We start from the raw sequence: 14,416 nt of genomic DNA, 5'->3' as shown, positions 1-14,416 counted from the left end.
TTTTTTATTTACTACATTTATTTATTGTGTGTATGTGTGGCCAGCTCAGCCCACCAGGGGGCGGGGCTGGCTGGCATGTGGTGCTGGGGGATCGAACCAAGGTCCCTGTGCTTTGCTAAGCTTGTTCTAAGTAGGTGCTTTAGACCACTGAGCCATCTCTCCAGCCCCCCAGTTCAGTTTTGATTCTAGAAATTTAGTCCTTGATGATACTGCCAGACAGCACTTTCCTTATGCGTGGGAAGCAGTGTTTGTGCAGTCTCTAGTGGTTTGAGTAGGAATCCATTTCTGCATTGTTTCATTTCCTCTAAATTCAAATGGAGGGGCTGGTGAGATGGCTCAGTGGTCTGGAGCACCTACTTAGAACAAGCTTAGCAAAGCACAGGGACCGCGGTTCGATCCCCCAGCACCACATGCCAGCCAGCCCCGCCCCCTGGTGGGCTGAGCAGGCCACACACATACAAAAAAAAGATAAATAAATTTAAAAAAATTCAAATGGAATAAGAGAAAGAGGAAGAATTTGAATTTGTCAACTTGGAGGCTTTAAAGGCAGAGCTGTGTGAGTCACTGTCACAGTTTCTTTTCTCTAGTTGCTGGAACAACATACTTGACACCCACAATTAAGAAAAGAAAGGTTTACTTAGCCCACAGTTTGTGGAGGTTTCAGTCCATACTCGGCTGGCTCCAAGGCAGAGGGGGACAGGGCAGGGGGCAGCAGCTCATGGTGGTAGAAAACAGCAAATCAGCAAGAGCACAAAGGGAGGAGCAGCGGCAGAAAGCTGAGCCTTCCTTACGTTGCATTCAGCTACCTGCGCCAGAGCAGTGTAGTACTCCCTCATCCCAGCACTGGACCATGAATGAATCAGACTAGCAACCTGCTCCGTGGCTGCATGAGGCTTTGGGGGGCTTCTAGACATAAACCATAAGTCACCATTACTTGCCAGCAACTGGTGACACTAGGTGTGCCAGGCAGACACTAGGTGCTCAGTAAATGCAGGCCAGGGAAGAATGCTGAATCACAGAAACCAGCTGTCACAGCCGCATTCTGAACGCTTGCTGGGTGGAGGCTCACTGTGTCTACACAGCAAGGTGGCCGACAGAGTCCCCCTCGCCACTGTCAGGAGCAACCCTGAGTACATGTACACACCAGGGAGCGCCTCACAGGACATTGGAAGCACAGCAGCCCTAACTGTGGCCATCCTGCCAAGCGGAAGGGACACAAAAACTGTCTCCATTGAGCCCTTAGGGATTCTAGGAAAAAAAAAAAAAAAAACTCAACAAAAACGTGGCTGAAAGAGTTAGCAGTTATTTTCTGCTATGAAAAGGCTAAAGGAGAGGCGACTGCCAGCCACCAGTTCACACCTTAGGAGCGCAGGTGAGCCTGGGTTTTCTCCTAACCCAGCACAGCGACTGCTCCAGCTCAGTACCCCCAAACCAGATGCCTCCCATTGCCCGGCCTGCAGGGACACTAGAGGTGACCCCAGTGTCCACAGGGCAGCTGTTCAGGGAGGGCCAGGCAAGTGTAGTCAAGTTCAGAGCAGCAGAAGAGAAAAGAAAATCCCACAGTGACGCTTAGGGGCTCAGCCCAGACCCCAGCAAGGTCAGAAGGGTCCTGGGGGGGCGGCGCTCTGCTGTTCCGTGGCAGTGTGGTTTAGAGCCCAGGAGAGGAATTTTCACCCTTAGTCCACAGGAGGCTAAGGTGTTTGCCCTGTGCCCTCTGGCCTCGACTGGCTGCTGGGAGGGGCTCCCTGTCCTCACCCAGTTTAGATACAGAGAGCAGGTCAAAGCACTCAGAACAGCAAGCCTCAGCACCCTTCCCAGGAATGTAAAAAGGCATATTTATCCACTTGAAATTTGAAACTGAGTTCTCAATTAACAGGCCTTCCCACTCTTCCTTAGGTCAATGGGGACCACAGCTGTCAGAATAAAAGGGATGGTTAGCTTGCAGTGGAGGCTCAGGCCTACAATCCCAGCCTTCTGGGAGGCTGAGGCAAGAGGATGGTAAATTTGCGCCCAGCCTGGGCAAACTAGCAAACTGTTGTCTGAAAATAAAAAGTGAGAAGGGGCTGGATAGAGCTCGGTTCAAAGGCGCTGGGATCAATCTCCAGTTCACAAAAGGGGTGTAAGCAGACTCACACCCCCCATTTCCATAGTAACTCTGGAACCACCCCCTCCCCCTAACTCTCTCCCAGCCTCCTGCAACGGAGCCAGGGCAGGAGTGGGACTTGGTGTTGTCCGGTTTGCCCTGTGCCCCTGGCACAGGTGTCTCTGGGCTCCTTGCACCCCTCAAATCTCGATGGGCCCCCAGCTACGGAGCCCAGGTCTCTAGCCTGAACTCGTCAAGCCACCTAACCCCTTCCATGAACCCTGGCACTTCACAGAACTCCCCTTTCCTTGCTGGGCTTCTGCGGTCCGTCGGGGCGCTGCCCTCCGCCATGCTGACACCGCTTCTCTTCCCGCAGCTCTGCAGGCACCAGCGTGCCCTGTGCCCCGGGCGGTACCGTGGAACTCTCTTTGCCGACCAGCCCCCGATGTTCATCTCGCCGGCCAGTAGCCCCCCCAGGGCCAAGCTGCGCGAGCTGGTGCTGCTGAGCGGGGGCCGCGTCAGCCGGGGGCCGCGCCACGCCCGCCTCCTCGTGGGACCCCACAGCGGAGCACGCAGGACCGCCGCACAACACCTGTCAGAGAAATGGGTCCTTGGTAAGAACTGGGGGCCGAGGCCTGGAAGGGCTGGTGGGGGCGGGCCGCGGGGGTCTGCCTGGGGAGGAGGAGCTTCCAGAGGGGGCAGGCGGTGCGAGGTGGTCCCCGTGTCCCTGTGCCCGGCTGTGAGATCCTGCCCTTCCCAAAAGCTCTCTTCCCCCTCCCCGCCCTGCGCAGGGACTATGGGACTGACGGCTGCGCAGCGTGGGGCGTGACCGCGTAGCCATGGGCGGGGACAAGAAGACTTCGGGTCTGCGCCCCCAGCCGCGGAGTCCTGCGTGGGGAGGAGGGCCGCCTGCCGGGACAGCGGGAGACCTCTTGGGGTGGTGGCCCAGCCCCCGGGCGCACAGCACGACAGCAGGTGGCGCTGTGCCCGGGGCGGCGGTGAGGTCAGGGTGGCCATAGTGCAGCACCTTCCCTGGTCCTGTCACATCTCTGTCCCTGCGCAGCGCCCCCGCGCATGTGCCCAAGTCCCCATATCCCCTTCCTAGACACCACTCCCGGGCATTGGTGCCAGCCTTCAAAGGCCGTCTCCCCAACTACAGTCACACCCTGAGGTCCTGGGGGATGAACCTTCAGCACAGAAGTTTCGAAGGAACACAGCTCAGCCCTAAAAATGAAATACTCCAGTTTCATTTTTGGCCTGAATCCTCACCTGGGGCCTGGGACCTTCAGATCCCTCCCCACCTTTCTCTCCCCGCTCATCCAGCTCCCTCCTCCAGTGCTTCTTACTCCAAGTCTCCTGCGAGCCCCAGCTTCTCTGTCCCAGTCTCCTGGCTCTGCTCAGCCCTTGCTGGGCTGGCCCTGAGCAGCGCGGTCTGCATCCCGGCCACACAGGACCGCGGGCGTCTCTTCGCACTTTCCAAGGCTCAGCGCTCTTCCAGCGTGCCCTTGCAGGGCATGACTGTCAGAAGTTACTTTTTATTATCAGCTTCAGAGTAACTTCTTTTGCCTGGAAACTAACTTCAAAACGTAATCTATGCTTTTAGCTCAGTCCAAAACCCAAGAGCCTGTTTACTCTTTGCTAAATGCCACACTCATCACCTTAAACAGCCTGAGTTCTGAATCCGAGGTCCCCATTTGTTCTTCAAAAGTGAGTGATGCAGGTAGAATTGAGCTGTAACAGCTGCCCTGTCCGGGATGGAGCCAGGTGCAGCAGTGAGTCTAGGAATCGCCGTGCAGAGGCTGACAGGACTGGCATGTGCAGGTTGCATCGCTGGTGGCCCTGGTCTTAATGTCTGTGATCCTGGCCATGGTCACCCTGAGCTGTCCACCTCAGCCACCTGCTCAAGTCCTCTGATGTTTTGCCAGCTGCTGTCCCTTGGCGCCTGGGGGGGGGGGGCGCAGGAGGTGACTGAAGTTGACACTGCACAAGAATTCAACACAGAATTCCTTGCATCTCAGGGCTGGGCTTGTGGCCCCAGCTCCAGCTTCTTTCCTCTCCCCTAATTCATGTCCTGTTTCTAGTTTGTCCCTGATTACGCCACGTGCAAGCGCCCTTGGTGGCATCTGGGCATTGTGTGTAGGACAGGCCCTGACTCTCGGGCACCCCTAAATGCTCAGGGCCCTGCAGCCAGGATCAGGCCTGTTCTGTGCATTACGAAGGCATATTTTTCTTGCTGGGCCTGCAAGCACCAGAGCAGGCACTGGCTTCACACCCCAGCCAGCTCTGGTGCATCTCTTCCCTCTTGGGAGGGTGCTGCAAGTGGCACTGAGCACTACCAAGCACAGTGGTCCTCCATGGTGGAATGTCACTCCTGACATTATAGAGCTGAGGATCTCTGAGGGGCTTCCTTCCTATTATCTTCAGATATAAAGAACACTTCTTGCCAGGCATGGTGGCACAGGCCTGTAATCCCAGCAGCTCAGGAGGCTGAGGCAGGAGGATCATTGCAAATTCAAGACCATCCTGGGCTACAAAGTGAGCTCAAGGTCAGCCTGAACTACATATTGAAACCCAGTGACCAAATGACAAAAAAAAAAAAATTTTCCCTACGGAGAATTTTATTGTCAAACTGTGCTAAGAATGAAATTAGGAATTTATCAATCTGACCAAAAAGGCTAATTTGCAATAAATTATAAAAGGTAGTCCTCAAAATGTATAAATTAAATTTATTCCAGCTGGAATGTCAGCTGCTACATGGAGCCCAATTCTGACAGTCTTTTTTTTTTTTTTTTTTTTTTTTTTTTTTTTTTTTTTTTTTTTTTTTTTTTTTTTTTTTTTTGCGGAACCGGGGATTAAACTCAGACCCTTGTGCTTGCTGGGGAAGCACTTATTTCACTGAGCCATCTCCCCGGCCCCCATTCTTTTTTTTTTTTTTTTTTTTTTCTGACAGTCATTTTTAATTAATTTATTCCATGTGCATAGCAGGCAGTGTTCCCGGCCTTGTGGCAAGTGGGTAAACAGCTAATTCCTTTTTCATCCTGTTCCTCTCCCCCACCCCACCTGCTATGGAAATCAATGAGGAGATTCTCCTGAAACACTAAGACTAGAGATTCTGCGGGCCCCAGCCATTCCCCATCTGGGTGTTGTCCCAAAATAGTCGCATGTCACACTTCAGCGATGCATCCGTGCCCATGTTTTAGTGGCACGGTGTGTAGTAGCTGGATCGTGGAGGTGGCCCTGTGTCCACTGACAGATGAACAGACCAAGAAAATGCGCTCTCTGCGCACCATGAGTGCTACTGTGCCATGCAGAAGGGCAGACTCCAGTCTAGGGAGGCAAACGGTCCCACCTCCCGTGCATAATGCTGAGAGTCAGAGGCAGGAAATGAAGGATCTCCTGGTTTCTCTCATGTGAGTAACATTGAGTGGAAACAAAAAGCAAAATATAAGATAATAGGAAAGTGAGGCAACAGATTTTGCTCAGGGGAGAAGGGGCCCCTGGAGTCTTAAAAGTAACACTGTATCCCGTCGTAGGTTTGTTCAAACTAGAAACTATGTTTTCTTGTAACCAGCTTTATGTTTATTCCTGCTGTTTAGGGTTCTGTTCCTTTGCTACTGGAGAGAAAGGCAGAAAGTCATTTTTCCCTGGGTGCCAGTGTCCCAGCATGGTCCCCTGGGGGTAAACCCACACCTCAAAAGCAACCTCCCACAGCTCTGACGGGACAGTGCTTTGTGATCATTCTGCTCAGAAGAGTTTCTGGCAGCCCCAGGTCTGGGTGACCCGTGCGCACTCAACCAGCTGGGCCTTCTGGCCACCATGTGGCTGGCCCAGGTCAGGCATGCTGCAGGAAGTCACCCGTGGCTGCCCAGTGGACATGGAAGCCCCTCCTCTCTGTTCCTCTGAGGGCATCCCGGAAGCTGCAGGGCCTGGATGGTCTGTTGGGAGTGTGTTCACTCTGTGCTACCTGGAGCCTGCTTTCCCTGAAACAGTGCTGTCCTCAGGCCAAAAATCTCAGTGACTGTCATCCAGCCCCAAGGCCACCTGGGGACTGCAAGATACTCACCTATGAGTGAAAATAAACTGGAAAGCCAGAATGCAGTTCGGACCCTGGGACGAAAGCCTTACCTTTGCCCGGTGTCAGGAAAGCCCATGGTGACCCGAGGCTTTCCTCACCTTAGGTTTCCCCCACACTCCGTGAGCTATAATTCCCATCTTGCGGAAGGAGAAACTGTCCTGGGTCTGAAGGAGCCTGCTCGGGTTGGCATGAGCCAGGGGCAGTGAAGCTGCACGTAACCACAGGTCTGTGATGCGGTACTGCAGTCATTTCTGTTCTGCTGTCAACCCCACTTTGTCTTTTCTTGTGAGATGCGTTCCAGGGGCGCCCCTTTATTGTCTGGGCTGCATTCAACAGATAAGCTATTGTGGGAACATCGTGAATGTTCTCCACAGCACTGCCAAAAAAAAAAAAAAAAAGCCTAACGGCTGAGCCTGGACACACTTTCCATGCAGCTCACCCAGTACACTGAGTGTGTGTCTCCACTGTGTCTGGCAGAAGAACCCCACCCCCAGCCCCTCAGAGCACGCAGGCCCTCTGCTCACTGCCTGGCTGTTCATGCTTCCCAATGCCTGGCTGGAAGACCATGTCAGCGGCAGCACCACCTGTGGAGCTGGGCCATGCGTGAGGCCCCTGTGATCAAACTGACAAGGAGAGCAGCTTGAGGTCATCGCAGCACTCTGCTCCACTGCGTAGGTTTACGGAGCGTGAGGCCAGCCCACTGCAGTGGGCCCAGAGGCCAGAGCCCCTCGCAGAAAGTCACCACAGCACTCAGCACAGACCGCAGACAGCATGGAGAATGCTTATGCTTTGAGTTGTCCTCAAAACATGAAATCCACCAAGATAGAAATGAATGGGAATTAAAACAGGGATTTTGTGATTTTAGTATTTTAACGCTTATATACAGAAACAGCATTTTAGTGTAAGCCTTAGAAAGACGTGGGAAGAGTAGGCTCAGAAAGTGAGTGTCAAGGCTCCACGTAGAGTTGTGTTCCTTGGTCAACTACTGGCCCTAGATGGCTGCCTTTGACATGCTTCTCCACCAGCAGGACCTCCCAAGCTGCACATCTCTCCAGGTGATGGCTCGGGAGTGTGCTAGACTTTGGTTCATGGTGCTGCAGAGCGCTGTAGAAGTTGAGTGGTGGAGTTTGCACTGCAGGCTGAACTGTAGCCTTGAGGTGATATTGGGAATGTGGCCTTCTTCCTGTGTGTGTTTCCGTGGGGAGCTGGGAGTGGCAGGCTCCCTGAGCCGCCAGCTGTCACCCCACCACCAGATGCTGCCACACGCAGCACGCTGCTGCCACCGCAGCCCTCCTCAGCAGTCACAGCATGCCACAGGAGGCATGGGGCAAGCCGCAGACTGTGGCAGGGGCGTTTGTGTATCTGCTCTTCCTTTTCCACAGTTAAAAACCAGCATTCTCTGATCAGCCTTTCCTCACTGCAGTAAGGGCTGGACAGGTGGAGGTATGCTAGCTGCGGGCATGTGTGGAGGGTGATCCTTCATTCAGTGGTCAAAGAACTCCAGTAGTCCAGAAGGCCATTGTGTCTTCCAGTCTCACTAAGCTTCCCGAAAGTAGCTATGATGAAAATGGACCTTCCATATTGAAAACAAATATTTCCATAGAAATAAATATATAGCAACACAGGCAGTGCTTGGAGCTTTTTTTTTTTTTTTTTTTTTTTTTTGTAAATAGAGGGTTGCATGTTGTCTCAAGTGTTCATTTAACTTACCTAAACATCCTTCCAGCTTAACCCATATGCGTCTGCAGCCTTCCCTTTAACCCTTGGATGTCCGGGGTGGATTATGTGCTCTTTGTCGCGGGCCTCACAGGCCGCTCACCTCAGTTTTTAGAGATCGTCTGGCCTGCAGATGCGCTAGTCCAATGGTAGCAAGCCTATGGCACATGTGTTGTTTTTTTCTTCTAAGGAGACACAAAATACTAATCTATGAGTTGTTTTCTCTACAATAAAACCTCAATGTTTAGGTTTGATTGCACCATTGGCCTTTTGCAGTAAATATGTGGGTTTGAGGTTACAGTTTGGGCTTTAGTCTCCAAAAGGTTCACTGCCCTAGCCCAAGCCCAGGTAGGAGACTTTCTGTAGACTAGATTCCCAGGAGTGGCATCGCTGTGCCCTGAGGTGCAAAGTCACTGTGATACACCAGTTTGCGCTCTCAATAACTGCACGTGAACTCCTTTCTCCAACCCCCAGCAGTGCTGGCCACTGCCTGTGTGTCCAGTGGTTCATCCCTGCATTACTTAAGGAGAGCTCATCATTAGACTTGCAGTTGCCTAGTTACTAAGTAAGTGGGGACTATAAAAGTCTCAGACGGAGGTCTTGGGTTTCGTGCTTTGCCTGTCCGTGTCCCTCGCCTGTTGCTCAGTGCTCTTTGTCACACTGCTGCATGGCAGTACTGGCGTGACATGCACACTAACCATGGTAGGAGTGTCGTAAAGGTCTCTGGGGCTTGTCTTTAATTTTGTTTGTGCTGTCTTCAGTGTTACTGAGGTTTTCATTTTTGCTTACTATTTGTCATAAAATCAGCTATTTTGTTCCTCTGTGGTGTGTAAATTTAATTCTTTTGCTGAGGAAGGCCTTTCTCACCCTGGGTGTGAAGTCATCTCTTGTGTGTCCTGTGCTATGTATTAGTGCTTACAGCTCTAATCTGCTGCAGTTCATTCGTCACACGATGATGAGAGGACCGCATCATCTGTTTCCCTGATTTGTAGAGCCCCCTCCGAATCATCGAGAATTCCCACATGTGCGGGGGCTTGGGTCTGGCCATCGCCTCCGGCCCTCTGTCTGTTCTGCATGGATCGTGTCCAGTTTTTCTACTGTCACTGTGTTACGCGCCACGCAGCGCAGTGGCTGCTTCGATGTCTGGACTGTCAGGCCCCTCTCGTTCTTCCTCTGCAAAACTGTCCTCCTGGGTGTTTGCTGTTTCATACAAATCTAGAATAAATGTGTCCATGTGCTCTTTTTAAAGTTTGAAATTTCTGAGTTACCCTGAACTTTCAGACTTCATAGAAAAGAGGGTCATTTTCTCTGCCTTTTTTCTTATTTTTCAAAATGACACCCAGTCAGAAACCTAAGTTTGAAAATTGAAGCCAGAGTTTTACAGCTTGGAAGAAATGTGGCTGAATTGCTTTATAAACTGGGGAGAGAAAACAGGTCTACCTCTGGCACAAAACCTAGGCCCAATAAAACAAAATAGTCGTATAATTTGAGTATACAGAAAAGAGAAAAACTTCCCAATAGAAGTTTGTGCAAGAAAAGGCAAAAGACAAACTGAAAAAAAAAAAAAAAAACATAGCCTTTGTCACAAATGAAGGTCTAATATTAGAATATCAGTCGGAATTCCTGCCTCCTCACTGTGGGGCCTTCAGTGATATGTGAGTACTAGCAATACCGTCCTCAGAGAGTACCTATGATATTACTAGCTGTGAGGCACTAGGGTCACTTTCTAAAATCTGAGCATCCCTGACCAGCTCAGACCCAGGTGCAAGTGGATTTCTACTGAGGAGGACACAGTTCCATTCTGAGATCACTCCTAAGCCACAGCCTCTGTGAGCCACTTTCCTCCCACTGTTTTCTAAATTCACGGTATAAGCCCGTCTACTTTGTTCATCAGCTGGCCTGCTCAGGCCCTTCCAGCCCAGCAGCCTTTCTCGGTTGTCATCACAGCTGTGTAGCTGGCAGCAGTGTGATTGGCTCGCCGGACCGGACGGACGAGCACTCGCACTCGGGGCAGGCGCGGTGGGCCGAGTCCCCTCCCTCCCGCGGCAGGCGCAGATCTCAGGGGCTCGCTGCTGCAGGCCCTGCACGTCTGTGCTGACCGTGCAGCGTACCGGGGCACCGTGGGCCAGCTGTACTCAGAATTTTCACAAGAAAATCGAGTTGTAAGTAATGGGACTTCAGAACTGACCAGCCCAACCTCTTCACCTAGAGCCCGAGGAAGCACGTGCGGGAAATGGGCCTCACTTTGTATGCCGCATAAAATACCTGGCTGGCTGCAAGGACGGCGCAGCCTAGGGCTCCTAATAAGTGAAAACCGTCTAACCATCTGTCCATGAGCTCCCTGTACCAAGGGGCACTGCGGCAGCTGAGACGTGGACTCGGGCCACTTCTGCCAGATAGGAACCCCCACCCTGCCTGGCAGCAGAAGGCTCTGCCGTGATGGGGATGCCCACGCCCCTGTGGCCTGACAGGACATGTGGCTGCCAAGCCTCAGGCCATGGCCCATGGGGCTGGGGGCTGCATATCCGATTTGGTCACATTGGGACACACTGCGTGAGATGCAGTTTCATGCATTCACCAAGAGCTGTTACTCCAGGACGGGGCTGCGGTAGCTGCCACAATGCCAACCTGCCTTTCTCTGTCTTCAGATTCCATCACAGAGCACAGGATCTGCAATTTTGAAAACTACCTGCTGCAAGGAAGCACCCCAGCAGGCTCAAGGCCCTCACACACCAGAGAGGAGGCTTCGCGGGACGGCGCCGGCCCCGCTCTCCCTGAGCCAGAGCTGGGGCCTCAGAGCCCGCTCTGCACACGGACTCTGCCAGGCTGAGTGCTTGCCACTGGCCAGGCCCTCACTGCGCCTGTTGGCATCTTAAGCCTGGCCACAGCCAAAGCCTCGGGGCTTTTTGTCATTTGTCAGTAAAGCACTGTATTCCCAAATAAAATGAGAAAATTCCCTTTAAGTGTTTTCTCACTGAGAACTGTCAAAGAAGCCCCTAAGCTCTGTGGCTCAGACTCAAGTCCCAGCACGTCTTGTGCCTGTGCCGGGGTGAAGGACTCTTGTTCTTCATTTGGGTCACACGGCACGCCTAAAGGTCTGCCCAGGGAGCTGAGGGAGACAGCTGGGGTGGGGGAGAGGGCAGGCTCTCAGGATACCACCCGGTGCCGTCTTGATGGCCTGGGTGTGCTGCCCTTTGCCAGTGAGGGACCAGGGCCTGTGCTCCAGGCCCTGGACCTTAGGGGGAACCCCAGCAAGCTGAGGGGGTAGAGTCACCCCCCAGCATGAAGGACACCTCTCAGACCTCCACCTTGAGTGACATGTTCTCCCAGTCCCCTGAGGTTGGATGTTGCAGGGATGGCTGGACCTTGAGGCCGCACAGACCCCTGCTGCGTCCAAGAGCATCAGGCCTGGCTGTGTCCGGCTCTGGCCACCCCAGAGTTCCCGCGAGGCGGGCCCACATGGCATTGATTCATGCGGAGGACACGTGGCAAGGATGTGACCCCAACTCGTCCTCCAGGCTGTGTCCTCAGTGCCACTGCTGCTTTCCAGTGCCAGCCTGCCAGTGGCCGGCCAGGGTCCTCCCCCAGAAGCTTGCATCTCCTGGGGACAGGCGTGGGCCAGCCTGCAACCTGAGCTCTGCTCCCAAGGGGCCTCCCTGAGGCCTGTGCATCCCTTCCTGGGGCTGCACGCCCTGCCCAGAACTCAGGGCTCAGTGCTCTCGGAACTCTGTTGTTTGTAGTTTTATAAGGTGTCGGGCTCTCCACCTCTGATAAAGATTATATTAGAGTCTACCCAGAAAGGCAGAAGGAAAGAAAAATTGAAGGCATACCAACTGGAAGAAGTAAAACTCATTATTCACAGGCTACATGTTGTATAAGCAATTATACAAATCAAAGAAAAAAGCACTAGAGCCCACAAGTTTAGCAAGCTCACGGTGTGCAGAATCAACATACAGCTCTGGATAATTCTATGTGTTATCAATAAGGAGTTTGAAGTGAAGTTGAGAATACAATTCTTTTTATAATAGCAATACAAAGGAATAACTTACAAAGGAAGTGTTAGGCCTATTTGCTGAAAACTATAAATTGCTGCTGATAGAAACTGAAGACCCGGGGAAGCGAGATAGCTCAGCAGACTAAGCACGCGCTTAGGCAAGCACAGGGAGCAGGATTTGACGCCCAGCGCCACATGCCATGCCTGCCCCGCTCTGAGGCGTGCTGAGCCAGCCACAAGACAGGGCATGATAGTGCACGCCTGTAATCCCAGCCCTGGGCAGGCCGAAAACAGGAGGATCACTACGAGTCCAAGCTGTGTAGTGTGACCCTGTACCAAATAAATGCAAAGAGCCTCTTGTAGACAAAAGATTTTTAGTTACAAATCTGACAAAACCGGCTTTCAAAACCAACTAAAACCACAGCCATCAGAAATGTGCGGCTAGGGCCGGGGATATAGCTCAGTAGAATAAGTGCTTGCCTGGCAAGCACAAGGGCCTGAGTTCAATCCCTGGTTCCACAAATAAATAAATAAAAATAGATAAAAGAAATGTGCGGCTGGATCCCGCAGTGCAGACTGCAGAAGTAAACCCTTCTGTTTCTGATCCGATTCCAGCTAAGGCACCAAGGCAGTCTGTCCACCAACTCGGTTCTAGAAAAGGAGAATGATGCAAACTTCAGGCCCGCAAGTAGGAGGGAGGGAGCTCACCTGTCATCCCAGCCATTCAGGAGCCTGGGTCAGGGCAACCACAGTCTGATACTATCTAAAAAAGAAAAGGTTAAGAAGAAGGAATAAAGCCTTTAGGTCCTTGTCCCACACCAACATAACTGTGGACTTCTAGGGACAAAGACTCGACTCGCTGTATCCCACCTTGGCGCCACTCTTGTTTTGAACGGGCCAAGTGTCCCAGGGGGACTGACTGCCGTGTGTGACAGCGTGCTCCAGTGACAGGAGCACATCCCACCTAGCTGTCTGCTAGGACACTGCCACATTTCTCAGATGTCCTTGTGAGGACCATGGTGACAGTGTCTAGGGACATCAGTCCTCCCTGCAGACTCAGCTCTCAAAAACAAGTTGGGCTTCATCAACTGTTGGACATTTTTACTCCTCCAAATAAGCCACCAGGAAATGAAAAGATGGGGCATAGGCTGTAGGAGACACTTCCAGGTCCTCGTCTCGGCCCAAGAAGCCAATGTTTGTAATCCCAAAATTACGTTATTGGAATCCCATCAAATTGACTCCAATCTACCACTTACAATGCAACTCACGGCGAAAATAAAGACACTAAATTATATCCTCAATCATCGGGGAGTCAAGGGGCTCTAAGCCCAGCCATGAAGATGGCTTTCTGGAACCAAGAGAGCGACCCTGGGCCTCACCCAGTTTTATTCAGTGGGGGAGTGGCTTGAGGATTGGCTGAGAACTGTGGGAAAAAGACTACTATGAGCTGAGCTAGGTGGGTGGCCTACATTTACCTCTGCCATATGCAGAGAGGATATGCAGAGAGAGTAATCTGCATTATATAGTATCTAACGTTTTGGGAAGTCTGCTGCTTCAGCTTTGGTGTAGCCTTTCAAGCCCCAGGAAGTCATGGCCTCTGTCTCCAGGCTCGATCCCAGCTGGCGCCCTGGAGCATTAGCTCTACCGTCCTGTCTCAGCCCGGCTCACATTAAAGAGCAGCAGGTATAGGTTACAGGGAAACGCTCACGCCACCTTCAAAGGCTATCACCAGCACCTCAGCTGGACCCGTACACATTGCTTAAGGCCAATCGAAGGATGAAGAGCAGTCCTAGCCAGCTCTGTGCATAACAATCCGAGGAAATAGGGTCAGGCTCAGTCAAGATGGAGACAGTCGCTCTTCTTTCCAGGAGAGCTGCTCAGGTGGGCCTCCACACTAGGCGAGGAGATACTTGCAGACCCTGCGTCAGATGAAGAGCTTCTGCTTGCTTTGCAGAGACTCTCCATTCACTGCTGAGATCAGCCAGGAAGGGAGGCTGTGTGCGTGAAGGTGAGTGAGTGGTGGGGAGCATGAGAAGGAGGCTCAGCCTTCAGGACTGGAGAACGCAGATCCAATCAGTGACCTCTGGGAGGCCCAGGCAGGATTGCAAGTGCAAGGCTAGCCTGGCCACTTACTAACTTAAAGAGACGCTGTTTAAGATAAAAAGTGTTGTTTAGAGGCTGGACATACAGCTCAGTATGAAGGCCCTGTGTTTATTCCTAGAACAGAAGAAAAATCAGATTAGAGAGATACCAGGATTCTTACAAGAGATGACCGGGGTCTAAAGAAATTCATTCTGATTCCCAGTGTGCTGCCGGCCCTGCCCCCGGGGCACACTGAGACAGTGTCTGAGACTGGGCTTGGTGGCATGCACCTTTAATCCCAGCACTTGGGAGGCTGAAAACAGGAAAATCATTGCGAGTTTGATTTAGTAATGAGACCCTGTAGACCCTGTCCTAAATACAGAAAGAAGGGAGGAAGGGAGGAAGGAAAAGAAAGACACACAGAGACAGAGACAGAGAGAGAGAGAGAGAGAGAGAGAGAGAGAGA

The 14,416-nt window shown here is 52.2% G+C and overlaps 1 protein-coding gene across 3 annotated transcripts in view; it reads left to right on the top strand.

The window, feature by feature from the left end:
* Mcph1 (microcephalin 1) overlaps positions 1 to 14,416 on the top strand; it is a 194,755-nt gene that overhangs the window by 178,161 nt on the left and 2,178 nt on the right. For 2 of the 3 annotated variants that reach the window (XM_023702614.1, XM_023702610.1), the window contains 2 exons: positions 2,460 to 2,697; positions 10,523 to 10,814. In XM_023702614.1, the coding sequence (XP_023558382.1) occupies positions 2,460 to 2,697; positions 10,523 to 10,704 (420 nt within the window). In that variant the 3' untranslated portion in view covers positions 10,705 to 10,814. Of the gene's footprint in view, positions 1 to 2,459; positions 2,698 to 10,522; positions 10,815 to 14,416 lie in introns of those variants that run through there. The other variant, XM_023702611.1, reaches the window with a different exon arrangement.

This window comes from Octodon degus, unplaced genomic scaffold, assembly GCF_000260255.1.
Source record: "Octodon degus isolate 3935 unplaced genomic scaffold, OctDeg1.0 scaffold00155, whole genome shotgun sequence".
NCBI lineage: Eukaryota > Metazoa > Chordata > Mammalia > Rodentia > Octodontidae > Octodon > Octodon degus.
Note: the sequence above shows the minus strand (reverse complement) of the source record. Positions and strands in the feature narration are given on the sequence as shown.